The sequence below is a fragment of the Giraffa tippelskirchi genome, chromosome 2 (genome assembly GCF_054371585.1).
Source record: "Giraffa tippelskirchi isolate mGirTip1 chromosome 2, T2T-mGirTip1v1.2.pri, whole genome shotgun sequence".
NCBI classification, from domain to species: Eukaryota; Metazoa; Chordata; class Mammalia; order Artiodactyla; family Giraffidae; genus Giraffa; species Giraffa tippelskirchi.
In genome coordinates, this window is record NC_137276.1 from 35,874,345 (window position 1) to 35,891,449 (window position 17,105).

At 43.9% G+C, this 17,105-nt stretch overlaps 1 protein-coding gene across 1 annotated transcript; it reads right to left on the reverse strand.

Annotated features, from left to right (window-relative positions):
• Nucleotides 1–201: 201 nt before the first annotated feature.
• On the reverse strand, nucleotides 202–6,036 carry HHEX (hematopoietically expressed homeobox). Its single transcript, XM_081554325.1, has 4 exons — nucleotides 5,607–6,036; nucleotides 3,328–3,506; nucleotides 3,102–3,152; nucleotides 202–1,301 (listed from the first exon to the last, which is right to left on the reverse strand). The coding sequence occupies exons 1-4, from the start codon at nucleotides 5,971–5,973 to the stop codon at nucleotides 1,083–1,085; spliced, it is 816 nt and encodes a 271-aa protein (XP_081410451.1). The 5' UTR covers nucleotides 5,974–6,036; the 3' UTR covers nucleotides 202–1,082.
• Between the last annotated feature and the right edge of the window lie 11,069 nt (nucleotides 6,037–17,105).

Here is a 17,105-nt window from a genome sequence, read left to right on the forward strand (position 1 = left end):
GGGAAAGGCCCACATCTACCTTCCAGGTATTCGCCACCGGCCGCGGCCCAGAACCGCCAGAAGCCGAGAGACACACCGCCAGACGCTCCAAACGCCCCTGCACCCGACCCCGCCCCAGCCCCAGCGCCCAGCCATGCACCCCAGGCGATGTAAGATAAGAGGTGGGTTTGTTCAAATCCAAGAATGAGAGGTTCAACGAGGTCAGTCTTCCCACCAACGTATTTATTTTATAGACAAGTTACTCATTAAAAAAAAAAAAAAATTGGCCATATTTTTTTACAGTAAACAATTATATATACACACATTATAAACATTGTTTAATATAAAACATATCTACAATCTACTTACATTTAATTAACCTGCTACTTCTAGTTCATCTGTGATTAAGTTTAGTCATTGATGAGTCAGTTTCTCTGCTTGAACTGGACTGTACTATCCCCTTAACACCTCGGTCAAACAGGTACTAAGTGATAGTGCAAAACAAGCATTTAAGATTATCAGCCATATATATATCTTTCTGACAAAAAGATACATACATCCCCCGAGACAAGAACTCAAGAGATAGCTTTGGATTTAAGGCAATACTATAAGAATGTAATGTATAAGTAAGTAACATTTTCTTTAAAATATTCTGAGGCTGCCTGAATTGTGGGCCCCCTTTCCAAGGCATACCTCTGGATCTGGGATGCTCCTTTGCTTTTCCATTCAGTAGGATGTAGAAACCGATTATAGAAAAGTCATTCAAGAAGCACCTATTAAAATCTTTAAAGTTATAACTTAAAATTTTAACCAAAAAGTTCAAAATTACTTTTTATAAATAGAAAAAACATTTTTTTTTTAAAAAAAAGGGGTGAATTTAATCAGGGAAGAGTCCCTTTATCATACAATCTAAAATCAGTATATAAACTATTTAAGTCAAAATTAAGGTTTCAATGTGAGTTTGTTATTTAGTCAGTGCACCAAATATTTTAGATTTCCAGAATACCAGAAAATTGATTCTCTCTCTTATAGTTTTCAGGTTCATCCAAGGAGATTTCCTGTAGCAAATCCTAGTTTTCCAAACACACCAATGTCAGTGGTCATCATCCAGCATTAAAATAGCCTTTATCACCCTCGATGTCCACTTCCTGATCAGAATCCTCTGAAATCTCTGATTCAAGGTCTTCCTGGGAGACAGGGGAGGGTGAACACTGAGAGCTATCCAAAGCACCTTTATTCTGTTCACTAGGCAAGTCTTGCCTCTGGTCACAAGAATTGTCCAAACTTTCCAGTTCTTCTTTTTTATTGTTTTGAGGGTTCTCCTAAAAGAAGAGGACGAAATGGAGATTGGTGGGATGACGAAATATGGAGAAATCAGAGATATGAATCAAATGTCTTTTCATCTTCCATCATCTTTTTTAATTTTTAGGTTTATCAAGTGCTTTCAGGTATAATATTTTTATTCAGAAAATACATATTTATGCTTCTTTCTCACTTGGAAGGTAAAGTTCCTGTCATATCAGAGAACAATTATATTCTTGCCAGATAAGAACAACTAACCACAAATATAACTGTAAATGTATTATGTCAAGTGAATACTTAACTCCAGCCCAGACCTATAGTATCAAGGTTCTTAAAAGTTTAGGAAGAAAAAGAAATCAGAGCACTACAGATACACACTATCTTTATTCTTCAGATATTTAAACCTTGCCAATTAACAAAAGTCTTTTAGACATTTAAAAAATATGAATGCTAAATAATGCATTAAAGATAAAGTTTCAAAATTATTAGGCTGAATTATTTTTTATGCATTTTCTGGACTAAGTTTACAAACATATACACACATAAATATGTGTAGCAAGCTACATAATCATGGCTAAGAAAAATGCAGAATTGAAAGAATGTTGCCAGTTGAAAAAGGAAACAATTATAATTTACTTAAAATCTGGAGGAAATTTCTTGAAAATATTCCCTTATTACACAGGAACCACTATTTTTAAAGTCCCTGATAAACTACCTTTGACCAAGAACTAAATAAGTTAGTAAATTTTTAATCCTGTTTTTGTCTAAAATACACATAAATACTAAGGAAAACTATGATATACTGCTAAAGTTTTTTTTTTCCTAAAGCAAGACTACAGAATAATAGATTAACCAAGCTTACAACTATGTGATAAGTTACAAGGCTCACATATTGAGAGGAAACTCGAAATTTTAAAAATTGTGTTAGAATAATGAAATTATGGGAATTTTATTTTGTTTTAAAGTGTTTTTTGTAACGTTATTGTTTTTAATGAAAAAGTTATGATTGCTAAATTTGAAAATGCATACTGCTTTCAACTTCCCTATTCATTTCAAAACAATTTTATTTATTACAAACTATATAAACTGGTAAGTGAAAAATTCAGCATTTGTCAGATAACTTTGGAGAAAATATCTGATTAGGACATCAAGAACAAATCTTTAGCTCTAAGTCAACAGAGTTTAAAAACTGAATTAGCCTTTACTTTTTATCACATATTACGTAACAAGGTCACTGGAAGAAAGACTGTTAGAAAGTTTAAGCTACTTTCCAAACAGGCTTGGATAGTCTCTTGCTGTTTTTATATTCATTTTAAGAGCTAGAATTAGAGGGAAAATAATTTTTAAACTCTTTGATATTTAATTCTTCTAAAAAACAGTGCAAACAAGACTTAAAGGTGTTTATTTCCTTATATTTACCCTTGAGCTCTGCCTGGTTTTATTATGGCTGTGTAAATAAAAGAAACAATTTTCTCCCAAAGATAACTGCTTAAGTCATTTACTGTCAATTACTTTATCTTTCCTGCGTTAATTAGATAAACAACATATGGGGTTTATAAAACAATTAGCTGGGAGTTTTACTAGCCAGTGTGTGAAAACCCAAGCATAATTGATATAGGAACTGCATTAGGTGCTTTTAGCATTACTGCCGCCTGAACAACTCATCCTGAATTTCAGCAGGACTATTTGCCTTTTTAATCAAGGTGAAGAGGTTAAATAGTCCCTCAAATGACTTTTGCATACAACCTACAACAAGCCCCGCGCGTTGAGATAACGTGGTAAAAATATTTATTTCCATAGAAACAGAACCATGTCAATACCTGTTTTAGTCTTCTCCATTTAGCCCGTCGATTCTGAAACCAGGTTTTGACCTACAGAAAAGACAGAAAGAAAACTTGCCACAAGTCCAGAATCCCGAGGGACCTGGGGAGGCGGGGAGAAGTTCAGGAGCTTCCGAGCCAAACAGCTGTCGGTGGCCTCACTGTCTCCCTTCTGCCCCGAGATCCCGGCCCCAGGAGCCTCCCCGCGGCCCGCGAGGCGACTCACCTGCCTCTCGCTAAGCTGCAGCATCTTGGCCAGCCGCTTCCTCTCGGGCGGGGAGAGGTATTTCTGGGTCTCAAACTTCTTCTCCAGCTCGATGGTCTGGTCGTTGGAGAACCTCACCTGGCCGCCTTTCCTTTTATGCAGAGGCCTCTGCAGGAAAGGGCTCCAGAGCAGGGGTTTGCCTGCGGGCCAGAGCATCTTGGTTAGAGGCGGCCCCGAAGCAGCCCGGCCCACCCGCTGACCAGCCTGCACTGGAGGGGGTGACAAAGAAGGGGAAGGGAGGCTGCTGGGCACTCAGACACGTTCACATATACCCGTTGAGACACGGACCCAACAGGCTCCTACCAAAACACATCACACCCGGAGACACAGGAACATCCCGAGTTACACACCTACACCGCATATGCACGAAGATCACAGTCATATGCCCACAGAACCACACAACCATCACACCCAGAGCTAGATACAATCATTTTGATCCCCCAAAGAACATCGCCTATAGGCTGAGCTTAAAATACCATAACCTCTTTAACCAGTCGCTCTAAAATGTATACACAACTAACTTTTTTAGCCTAGAGAATCTGCAGAGGGGTCCTCTCCCTTGGTGAACCAAACTTTCCAAAGACCCGTATGTGCGTTATGTTGGGGGAAGAGGGTCTGTCACACTAGCCAAAGCGTCTGGCGACCAGGGAAGCCCTCCGGCTCAGGCGGTGGGTGTCAGTGGAGCTTTCAATCCTGGCCGGAGGGCGCAGGGCCCCCTCTGATTTCACACCCGGCCGGCGGGGGCGGCCAGTTAAAGCCACCCCGTGGGCTATGGCAACATTTCCGTCAATGTGTTTCCTGTTGGTCTATCTCTAAAAACCCTTTGCTTCCTCCTGCGTAGTCCCGAGGAAACCCAGGGCGCGCTCTGTGAAAACGTTTGCCCCCAGGCTCGCCCGGACGAGGGTCTCCCTCCGGCCCCAGCAGGCGAACAGAGCCATACCGGGCCTGCAGCATCAGACCTTCGAGGATGGAATCAAAAGCACAATAACTTAAAACACACACACACACACACACACTAAAATATAATTCCCCCGAAAGTCTCTAGAGCGATGAGAAAGGAAGGTGGAGAACTGAGCGAGGGGCCACACCATAATATTGATGACACTAAAAAGTCAATTAATTAAAATGTCAGTTATCTCCAGGGTGTCTACATAAGCTGCCAATAACAGAGTAGACTTAAAAGTCTGGTGGGCCAAGGCGAGGAGTCGCGTTTTCTGTACCGGAGGCTTCAGAAGCCCGGAGGCCCCAAGGGCCACCGGGCGCGGATCACAGGTGGCTCATTTCTTAGGCCGCGCACTGAAGGGACAAGTCCCGCAAACTTGGTTCGGCCAACGTGTCCGCGCTGCCCTCCCTACTCCAAAGACGGGTGGGTCGGTCAGTCCGTCTGTCCGTCGGTCTGCAGGTCTGCGCTAAACGCTCTGAAAGCGGGCAATGTTTTTTGCGAGATTTTGCTTACGTCAGGATTCAGACTGGTGCAAAACAGCCTCAAAAAAAAAAAAAAAAGGGAAGCAACTGGTTATTTTAGCTGCCATAAAGTCACATCCCACACAGAGGAAATGAACAATATCAGAAAAACGGATCCCGGCTATCAGAAGTCGAGTGTTTCCTGAATTTGTCTGTATTGAGGATGTCGATAAAATAATCAGCAGCGTGCACTACTCCGGGGGAAGGGTCTGCTTCATGCAGCCAGGAAAACACTTAACAGCTTCTGAAACCAGATTTACTCCTATCGAGAACTCAAGATTTCCTGTATGAACGGAAAGGGTCAGGCTCTTTCACTGCACAAGCTTGTTGAACCAGGTCCAGCCCCGTAACCACCCGGGGCCCGACAGCTATCCCTGCCCCTCAGGGGCGGCCCGGGGCGCCTTGGCACTGACTTCCCGGTCCCTCCAGCTAAGGGAGCCTCCCAACCCCCGGGAGACAAGCGCCCCCAGGGCTCCTTCGGCCGCCGGCCCCCGCGGCAGCGCCGGCGGTCTGGCCCTGGCCTGCGCGCCCCGACGCCTGCAAGGTGCAGGAAAACCAATCTGAGTCATGGTGCGGTCAGTCTGGGCTGCGCGCCGCCGGGGCCCGCGCCTCCGGTCCCCCGCGCGCGCCCGGCAGCCGCTTTTCAATCGCTTTTGCCACAACTTTCTATTGCCTCCCCCTCCGCCCCCGCCGCCTCCAGGGCGCTGCCACCTGCCGGGTGGCGCCTTCCTCACCGCCGTCCCGGCTCGGCCCCGCCATGACCCCGGCCGCCTTACCCAGGGGGTCGTGGCGGAGCAGGGCGTGCGTGTAGTCGTTCACCGACCGCGGGAAGGGGTACAGAGGGCCCCCGAAGCCGCCGGGTCCGTAGGCAGCGGCCAGCGCGGCGGCGGAGTGGTGCGAGAAGGCGGGGTGGATCGGCGTGGGCTCGTACACCGGGGCCCGGTAGGAGGACACGAGGCTGGTGAAGGAGGAGTTGGGGGACGGCAGCGTGGGCGTCGGGGTGGGCGCGGCGGGCCCGCGACCCAGGATGTCCTCGATGTAGAACGGCGTCGGGTGCGCTGGTTGCAGCAGCGGCGTGGGCGCGTACAGCGGCACCCCTACGGCGCCCGCCGCCGTCGCCGGCCCGGGGTGCGGGTACTGCATGGCTGCGCCGCGCTCCGGCCCCTCGGAGAGCTGCCGGCCCGCGCCGCGGCGCTACATTTATCCGCGCTCCGCGCTCCAGGCGATAGGCTCCGCCGGCCGCGGGGTGGGGCCGCGCTCTCTGGCCCCTTCCTGCCGCCGGGCCCTGCGGCCAATGGCGCGGAGCCCCGGGAGCCGCCTCCCGCCCCCACCCTTGGCCCGCCCCCGTCGGCCGAGCTCTCCGCCCCCGGGACGCGCTCGCTTGCTCGCCGCCTCTGAGCAGCCGGCTCCCGGTATCCAGCCGCCGCCAACCCTCAGGGCTCCACGCACCCTGGCCCGGGACGCCCTCGACGGAAGCCCAGGGCCGCGTCCGTCGAGCGAGGCGCGAGGCCAGCAGCTGCCTGCAAGGCGGACTCAAGCGGCCCTAGCTTCGGCGGGGAGGCATCTCCGCCGAAACTCGAGGGCACTGGTCTAGGCACGGGCCTGCGGTGGCAGCAGCCGGCCCAAGCAAAGGGCTTCTGGACTCGGGCCCCGCAGGCGTGGCGGGCACGGGTCCGGCCGCGCCTTCGCTGGCCTGAGAGCAGCCTCCCTTGTCGGCGCGCTCCCTAGAGTAACGGTAGCACTGGCTGTGGCCCCGGGCGTCTCCGGAGTGCTCGTAGCGGGAGAGTGCCCTGGGTTCCTGGGGGAGCTCCAGGGAGAGGGAGCCACGTCCTTTGCCTGCGTCCCTGTGGGTAAGGACGATTAGACATCAGGTGCTCCGGACTCTGGCCTCTCTAGCCCGTGTCATTCGGGGGCCCCGGGGACTCAACAACTTCCCCGAGGACGCTGGTAGAAGTCCCTTCGGGCAGGAATCAAGCGAAGGCCGGGGTCCTACGGCGCCTGGCAGGAGCTGTGCGATCTTCTCTGACTCTGTGCGGGCTGCTCCATGTCCCCTGTCCTCGGGTCCTGGGGGATCGCAGCTGCGCGCAGTCCCGCTTTCCCGTTTTGCACGTGTTTTCTATTGAAGCGGCGACGCTACACGATGTGGCCTCGGCTCTGTGCAGCTCCACTCGCCTGCGGGGCAAGGGGGCATTTTCTTGATTGACGCCCTCCCGCGGTCGTCACACCTCGCGGTGAGCGGTTTCTGCTAAGGTCCTCCGTCAGTCGTGGAAATGGAAAAAAAAAAAAAAACTTACCGGCTTTTTCTATTAAGAGTTTTTATTTACATCTTGGGATTATTTCTCCGACTGCAGGGGTACAGCACTAGGCAGAGTGGGCTGGAAGCCGGATGGGTTGAGTTCGAGTTTCAGTCCAAACTTTTTTGTGTGTGTGAGCAACTACTGCGTGCCAGCAGTGAACAGAACAGATGTGGTTCCAGTCCTCGCAGTGGCAGGAAACAAATTTTAACAGTGACTTACGTCTGCGCTAGGAGGGAGAAATGTGCGATGACCCTAAACCTTGTAAGAGAGGACACCTCCTCCTTGGGGAAGGGAGATGAATTAAGGAAGGGAAAGCGTTCCCCAAGGAAGTGATGTTTGAAAAATGAGTAAGTGTCAAGGAACCTGGAGAGGAACTAACATTTCAAGTCCAGAGAATATAGCATTTGAGTGTCCTCAATACAGCTTTTCAAGTCACCATCCTTGAGTTTTTCTTATCTGAAACATTTAGGATTTAGCCTAAAGGTTTCTAATCTTTTGGGATTGGGATCCTAGGCATCTTTCAAAATCTGATGACAGACAGGAGCTACAATATGATAAAGTGATAATACAAAGTGATAATATGCTATCACTTCAGTTAAAACGTTGACAGAAGGTAAGACTATTTATCTGCACCTTTGCTCTATTATAGAAACTATCTCTAGAAGGATACAGAAAAACCTAGTAAATTGGCCGTCTCTGAAGAGAGAGGTAGGGTTGGAGGGAGAATGTACTGTACGCTTTGTGACAGTTTGAAATTGGAGACTTGAACCGTGTAGATGTATATAAGTAGGTCCTTGAAGGAGTGGCTGATTCTAGGTTGGGTCAGGAAAATACAAGGTGAGCTGCAGGCATCTAGTACCAAAAACCGCAGAAAGAAAACAGGAACCAGCTTGAAGGGTCTTCCATTGGCCAAATTTGGGGTCATTTAAGCATCAAAACTATGGATTAAAAGAGTTCATAGTATCACTGCCTATAGTGATACTCAAAGAGAGACAGAAAGGGATGGTAGATGGTAAAACTGGAAGAATGCTAGCTAACAAGTGATAAAAATCAGAAAATGTAATAATTCATTCAAGAATCACTGGACACCAAAATCATCAAGGGAAACATTGTTAAGGATGAGGATTTTCACAAGGTCTTATAGTGTCAACTCAGATTGATTGGATTCTGGATTTTTTTAAGCTATAAAAGACATTTAGGAGGATAATGGGAAAAAACTGAATAGGAATTGTATGTTAGATGACATCATTTGTGTTCACTGTTTTAGATGTGATATTGGTATTACAGGTGAAGTATCCTTATTCTGGGAGGTACAAGCTAAGGTACTGGGTTGTGAAGAGTCATGAAACCTGCAAGTTACTTTCAAATTGATACACAAACATATATACATATATGTATATGTAAAGATGGAGATAAACCAAATTGAAAAATTATTCATTTGTGAATTTAAGTGAAGAGCATACAGATGTTTATTGTACTAGTTTCAGCTTCTCTTTTTGAATATAAAAACTTCTAAAAAGGATGAATTTATATGTTTAAAAATGAAAACACTCTCTCAAGTCTTTTTAAAAGGTAAAATTATTTGAATTATTTGTTAAATCTGCATACAAGTTTAGGTAGTGCATTCCTCCTGGAAACCATCTGTGGAGGGCCATTTGCAAATCATTGGTCTCTCTGGGGTCTGGTTTGATGTTGTGTGCCCCACCCCACCCCCACCCCCAAGTCATAATTCTCCTCACAAGGTGATGGAGAATTCAGGCAGGTGCTGGGAGACTGTGACATGAGGGGTATGTTCTGTACCAAGGACAGAGACGGGATTGGGGGACAAAAAAAGGAACAGTGTTTATGTTAAAGGACTTCAGAAGTTATGTTTGAGTCTTCAAAGATTGGGACCTCAGGAAACTAACCAGGTGACTATGATTATTATTTTGTCACAAAAATTTTCTCCTTCATCTTTGTTTTTCTCCTTTTTCCTGCCCCTTCTACCTAGCACATAATTGAGATTATTACTCCAATTCATTTAATGCCCTTACAGTAAATCACTAGTGAGCCTTCATTCTCCATCTTCATAAATAGTATGAGTTTATAGTTTATTCTGTATATGACTCAGTCACAAGCCAAAAAGATCTAAGTCTACAAGCATTCCAAAACTAAATATTAAAATACTAGGGAAATAATCACTAATAGAGGAAAAGGAAGCATCATTCCTTTCTTTGATTTAGCCACAGATCCTGTGAGGTGATGGAGATCTTATAAGGCCTTGGTATAACATTCCAACTCAGCTACATAATCCTAACCAGCAAATTGAAGCACTTAATTCTGTTAAGCTATATAACACCACCTCTTCTAAATCCAGTCGTCAGATCCATGTTCATTTCACTATATTTAAAAAAAAATTACAACCACATTTGTGAATGTCACATTCATTGAACTACATAATTTTTAATATCACTTGTGTAGGTTTTATAGTTTGTTTTATTGTTTTAAAAGTCATTTGGGGCTCTAAAAGAACTAGATTTTTCCAAAGTTGTCCTTATAATTTTTTTTCTCCCAGTCAGAACCAATAAAACAAAACTGTTGTAGCTATTTAATTCAAAATCTCTTGGAGTTTCAATATTTTTTCTCTGCTGGATACTAAAACCAATAAAGCTACATGAGATTTTAATTATATTCTGAATTTAAAAAGACTCTGTAAAAATTTGGCACCATTTATTTTAGTCACTACTATTGTGTGAGATACCAAACTTTGTAAGAAGAGAAGATGGTTCTTACCCCTAGTTTATCTAGTAACAGCTTTGGTAAAATTTTTGCAACTTATTTTCAATAATTAAATGTACATAGAAGTAAAACTTCAAATTAACTATATCTTGAGAGCATGAATGGATTTTATTTAACAATGTAATCCTATTTTTGCTTATACTAAAACTTTTATTCTCTTCAGCCATTGGAATGACTAAATCATTTAGTAAATCACATATTGAATCATTGTATTATATTTTATTTAAAATTTGACAATATCTAACTAATTAGTGTTTTAGGGTTTTACTGACTTACAAGATGCTATTATGCTCAAATATTTTGCCCTTGTCATGAATGGGATCAGAGCTCTGGAATACATAGGCAACAGTCATCATGACGTTGCTTCAGTGGTGGTCACATTTCACATACTAGCATCTACTTTACATAACACCATAATGTGGATAAATTTTACCAACCATTAAGCTTTAGGTGGAGCTTATGATATTTATTTGCTCCATTTAAAAAATGATGAAGAATTCAATAACAAAAAGACAGAGAACACTATATTTTAAATGGGCAAAAGATCTGAATAAACGTTTCTCCAAAGAAGATACACAAATGGTCAATAAGCACATGAAAAAATGTTTGATATGATTGGTCATCAGGGAAATGCAAATGAAAATCACAATTAGACACCACTTTATATGCAGTAGTATAGCTATAGTAATTTCTTTAAAAAAAAATAATGTTGGTAAGAACGTATAGATTTATAACCCTGTACGTTGCTGGCACCCCACTCCAGTACTCTTGCCTGGAAAATCCCATGAACAGAAGAGCCTGGTAGGCTGCAGTCCGTGGGGTCGCGAAGAGTCGGACACAACTGAGTGGCTTCACTTTCACTTTTCACTTTCATGCATTGGAGAAGGAAATGGCAACCCACTCCAGTGTTCTTGCCTGGAGAATCCCCATGAACAGACGAGCCTAATGGGCCACAGTCCATAGGGTTGCAAAGAGTTGGACACAACTGAAGCAACTTAGCACACACTAACCTGGTAAGTTCTCAACTTCCTTCTGTTTGAAAGGGGTACAATAAATATTGCCTAGTGCAAACAATAAGCAGTGAAGAACTTAGGTTAGCCCATCTTTCCTTCTCCCTCAGTGAACACAATCAATTTTTGGTTGATTGATTTTTAACCTCATAAATTATGCAAAATGCTATTTGTATGGCTTATGTTGAAGAAAAAGGAAATTGATAACAGAGGCAGGGCTATATATTTCCTAAATTGTTGCTAGTTGAGGAAAGATCATTTTGATTTGTTGCTCCTCTGAGTTCAGGATCTTGGTTATTAGAACCTCTCATCACTCAGCCACTTAAGCTAAAAAGAGAAGAGTCGTGTTTGAGACAGGGAAGAGGGAAGGAGAGAGAAGAGGGATTGAATGATTGAAGTGGAAGTAATGTAAGGGAATTCTCTGGCAGTCCAGTGGGTTAGGATTCCATACTTCCACTAAAGAGGGCACAGGTTTGGAAGTAAGATCCTGTGCAACAGGGCCAAAAATAAATAAATAATAAAAATAAGAAGTGGAAGTAGTATAAAAGAGGAAACAACAACATGAATGCCAGGTTGATTTGGGGTACTAAACTTAATGAAATAGGATATAGTTACCAAGACTGGAGAAGACTAATGGTTCCTAAAGAGCAGAAGCTCTATCTTGGTCATCCTTATCTCCCGACAGCACCCATCACTGTCCCTGGCCCCAAGATGGCATCATCAAGTATGGGTCACTGAGCATCACCCCAGGACTTCTAGGAGAAAGAACAGAGTTTGACAGGCTGATAGCCCAACCCTGAGTACAAAAAGGGTTTTCTGGGTTTCTAGGGAGAACAAGCAGAGGAACCAGAGATCAAATTGCCAACATCCGCTGGATCATCGAAAAAGCAAGAGAGTTCCAGAAAAGTATCTATTTCTGCTTTATTGACTATGCCAAAGCTTTTGACTGTGTGAATCACAATAAACTGTGGAAAATTCTGAAAGAGATGGGAATACCAGACCACCTGACCTGCCTCTTGAGAAACCTGTATGCAGGTCGGGAAGCAACAGTTAGAACTGGACATGAAACAACAGACTGGTTCCAAATAAGAAAAGGAGTACGTCAAGGCTGTAGATTGTCACCGTGCTTATTTAACTTATATGCAGAGTACATCATGAGAAACGCTGGGGTGGAAGAAGCACAAGCTGGAATCAAGATTGCCGGGAGAAATACCAGTAACCTCAGATAAGCACATGACACCACCCTTATGGCAGAAAGTGAAGAACTAAAGAGCCTCTTGATGAAAGTGAAAGAGGAGAGTGAAAAAGTTGGCTGAAAGCTCAACATTCAGAAAACTAAGATCACGGCATCTGGTCCCATCAGTTCAGTCAGTCAGTCAGTTCAGTCGCTTAGTCGGGTCTGACTCTTCGCGACCCCATGAATCGCAGTATGCCAGGTCTCCCTGTCCATCACCAACTCTCGGGGTTTACCCAAACTCATGTCCATCGAGTTGGTGATGCCATCCAGCCATCACATCCTCTGTCGTTCCCTTCTCTTCCTGCCCAGGAACTTTTCCAGTGAGTCAACTCTTCGCATGAGGTGGCCAAAGTATTGGAGTTTCAGTTTCAACATCAGTCCTTCCAATGAACACCCAGGACTGATCTCCTTTAGGATGGACTGGTTGGATCTCCTTGCAGTCCAAGGGACTCTCAAGAGTCTTCTCCAACACCACAGTTCAAAAGCATCAATTCTTTGGTGTTCAGCTTTCTTCACACTCCAACTCTCACATCCATACATGACTACTGGAAAAACCATAGCCTTGACTAGACAGACCTTTGTCGACAAAGTAATGTCTCTGCTTTTTTAATATGCTATCTAGGTTGCTCATAACTTTCCTTCCAAGGAGTAAGTGTCTTTTAATTTCATGGTTGCAAGCACCATCTGCAGTGATTTTGGAGCCCACCAAAATAAAGTGTGTCACTGTTTCCACTGTTTCCCTATCCATTTCCCATGAAGTGATGGGACCAGATGCCATGATCTTAGTTTTCTGAATGTTGAGCTTTCAGCCAACTTTTTCACTCTCCTCTTTCACTTTCATCAAGAGGCTCTTTAGTTCCTATTCACTTTCTGCCATAAGGGTTGTATCATGTGCTTATCTGAGGTTACTGATATTTCTCCCGGCAATCTTGATTCCAGCTTGTGCTTCTTCCAGCCCAGCGTTTCTCATGATGTACTCTGCATATAAGTTAAATAAGCAGGGTGACAATATACAGCCTTGACGTACTCCTTTTCCTACTTGGAACCAGTCTGTTGTTCCATGTCCAGTTCTAACTGTTGCTTCCTGACCTGCATACAGGTTTCTCAAGAGGCAGGTCAGGTGGTCTGGTATTTCCATCTCATGAAGAATTTTCCACAGTTTATTGTGATCCACACAGTCAAAGACGTTGGCATAGTCAATAAAGCAGAAATAGATGTTTTTATGGAACTCTCTTGCTTTTTTGATGACCCAGCGGATGTCGGCAATTTGATCTCTGGTTCCTCTGCCTTTTCTAAAACCAGCTTGAACATCTGGAAATTCATGGTTCACATATTGCTGAAGCCTGGCTTGAGAATTTTAAACATTACTTTACTATTGTGTGAGATGAGTGCAATTGTGCGGTAGTTTGAGCATTCTTTGGCATTGCCTTTCTTTGGGATTGGGATGAAAACAGACCTTTTCCAGTCCTGTGGCCACTGCTGAGGTTTCCAAATTTGCTGGCATGTTGAGTGCAGCACTTTCACAGCATCATCTTTCAGGATTTGAAATAGCTCAACTGAAATTCCATCACCTCCACTAGCTTTGTAGTGATTCTTCCTAAGGCCCACTTGACTTCACATTCCAGGATGTCTGGCTCTAGGTGAGTGATCACACCATTGTGATTATCTGGGTCATGAAGATCTTTTTTGTACAGTTCTTCTGTGTATTCTTGCCATCTCTTCTTAATATCTTCTGCTTCTGTTAGGTCCATACCATTTCTGTTCTTTATCGAGCCCATCTTTGCATGAAATGTTCCCTTGGTATCTCTAATTTTCTTGAAGAGATCTCTAGTGTTTCCCATTCTATTGTTTTCCTCTATTCCTTTGCATTAATCACTGAGGAAGGCTTTCTTATCTCTCCTTGCTATTCTTTGGAACTCTGCATTCAGATGGGAATATCTTTCCTTTTCTCCTTTGCTTTTCGCTTCTCTTCTTTTCCCAGCTATTTGTAAGGCCTCCTCAGACAGTCCTTTTGCTTTTTTGCATTTCTTTTCCATGGGGATAGTCTTGATCCCTGTCTCTTGTACAATGTCACAAACCTCCGTCCATAGTTCATCAGGCACTCTGTCTTTCAGATCTAGTCCCTTAAATCTATTTCTCACTTCCACTGTATAATTGTTAGGGATTTGACTTAGGTCATACCTGAATGGTCTAGTGGTTTTCCCTACTTTCTTCAATTTAAGTCTGAATTTGGCAATAAGGAGTTCATGATCTGAGCCACAGTCAGCTCCCAGTCTTGTTTTTGCTGACTGTATAGAGCTTGTCTGTCTTTGGCTGCAAAAAATATAATCAATCTGATTTCAGTGTGGACCATCTGGTGATGTCCATGTGTAGTGTCTTCTCTTGAATTGTTGGAATAGGGTGTTTGCTATGACCAGTGCATTCTCTTGGAAAAACTCTATTAGCCTTTGCCTTGCTTCATTCTGTACTCCAAGACCAAATTTTCCTGTTACTCCAGGTGTTTCTTGACTTCCTACTGTTGCACTCGAGTCCCATCAGTTCGTGGCAAATAGATGGGGAAACTGGAAACCGTGGCTGACTTTATTTTTTTGGGCTCCAAAATCACTGCAGATGGTGATTGCAGCCATGAAATTAAAAGATACTTACTCTTTGGAAGGAAAGTTATGACCAACCTAGACAGCATTTTGAAAAGCAGAGACGTTACTTTCTTAACAAAGATCCATCTAGTCAAGGCTATGGTTTTTCCAGTAGTCATGTATGGATGTGAGAGTTGGAGTGTGAAGAAAGCTGAGCACCAAAGAATTGATGCTTTTGAACTGTGGTGTTGGAGAAGACTCTTGAGAGTCCCTTGGACTGCAAGGAGATCCAACCAGTCCATCCTAAAGGAGATCAGTCCTGGGTGTTCATTGGAAGGGCTGATGTTGAAGCTGAAAGTCCAATACTCTGGCCACCTGATGCGAAGAACTGACTCATTTGAAAAGACCCTGATGCTGGGAAAGATTGAGGGCAGGAGGATAAGGGGACACAGAGGATGAGATGGTTGGATGGCATCACCGACTCAATGGACATGGGTTTGGGTGGACTCCGGGAGTTGGTGATGGACAAGGAGGCCTGGCATGCTGCGATTCATGGGGTTGCAAAGAGTCAGACACGACTGATCAGCTGAACTGAACTGAGGGAGAACAAGCCCATTCTTTCTCTGTCAATAAGGAGGTGACAATCTGGATAGAGCAGAATACTTAGAGGGTATGAAGACGAGGAATACGGACAAGAGCAGCAGTCACAAGGGCTGTGGCAGTGGTGGCAGCAGCTGTATGCCAAGATGAAAAGCAGCATCTCCTAAACGTGATGGCTCATGGCACTGAGCAGAGTTTGTGAGATTCTTCTCGTTCATGGTCTTCGGGAGCACTCACTGTGGAAGTAGAGCAGGAGGTTGTCCCGCGTGGAGGTCCAGCTTTGAAACTGATGGAAAACCAGCCACCGAGTCACTACAGACTCGGGCTTCCCTGGTGGCTCAGTGGATGAGAATCTGCCTGCCAATGTAGGAAACACGAGTTCAATCCCTGATCTGGGAAGATACCCCAAGCAGTGAAGGAACTAAGCCCATGCACCACAACTACTGAGCCTGTGCCCTAGAGCCTGTGTGCCATGACTACTGAAGGCTGAGTGCCCTAGAACCTGGGCTGCACAACAAGAGAAGCCACCACAATGAGAAGCTCATGCACTGCAACTAGAGAATAGCCCACACAGCAACGAAGACCCAGCACAGACAAAAAAAAGTAAACATTAAAAAAAAATGACTCTAGGCTCATTATTCTCCACCTTATTATCCCTCTGAGGCTGGAAACCCAAGCAACTTTGCTACCTTTTGATAGTCCAGCAGATAGGTAACAACTCCATGTTATGGATGAGGTATTAGGCCCAGAGAAATCAAACAACTTGTCTAAAGGCACAGAGCTAATGAATAGCAAAGCAGGGATTTAATCTCAGACATGATTCTTAAACAAGATCTTTGTGTGGCTCTGTTGGTTAAGCAATTGTAGCAGTTGCAAGTACTGTTTTTAAATAAGTCCATAACTGTTGCTTTATTTCCTGGGTATGCAACCATTCCTGAGTGATTTGGAACATTAAAGTGAAAAACAGGAAGTCTCCTCAAAAGAAAAAAGGAGGGCAAGTTATTTTATTAAATCTAAATGTATAAGCAAGTATATATTGTCTATTATGCTCAATACATAAGTATATACGTAGATACAGTATACAAAAAATTATTAACCAGTTTGCTCAAATTTGATTTCTACTCTACTACCTTTTATTTTAAAAATTATAATAATTGCACTAGATTATTTCAAACGCTGGGCTTTGAAATAATGGGCTTTCCTGGTGGCTCAGGTGGTAAAGAATCTGCCTGCAGCATGGGAGACTTGGGTTCTATTCCTGGGTCGGAAAGATCCCCTGAAGAAAGGAATGCAACCCACTCCAGTATTCTTGCCTGGGGAATTCTGTGGACAGAGGAGCCTGGCGGTCACAAAGAGCTGGACGTGACTGAGCGACTTTCATTTAACTTCAAACTCTATATATTAAAAGTGCTTTGATTACATTTTAATTATCCAATATTTTATTTTAAATAAGTTAAAGATACTTTTTCATACAAAGGATAGAAAATAGGCGCATTATTTATCTTTATAGAAACTTCAAGAAAAGCTTATTAGGTTCATCAATTCCTGGTCTATTCCCTTTGATAAAAAGAAAAATCAGAGTGATTTTAAAAGTTTAGCTTGATTTTGTTATTCTTTTTTTCATTTTTTGATGGTACCACACAACATGTGAGATCTTAGTTCCCTTGCCAAGGATCAAATCCACATCTCCTGAATTGCAAAGCAGATTCTTAACCACTGGACCACCAGGGAAGTCCCTGTTCTTGTTCTTCTAATTGGTGCTCTTCTAACTGGTAGT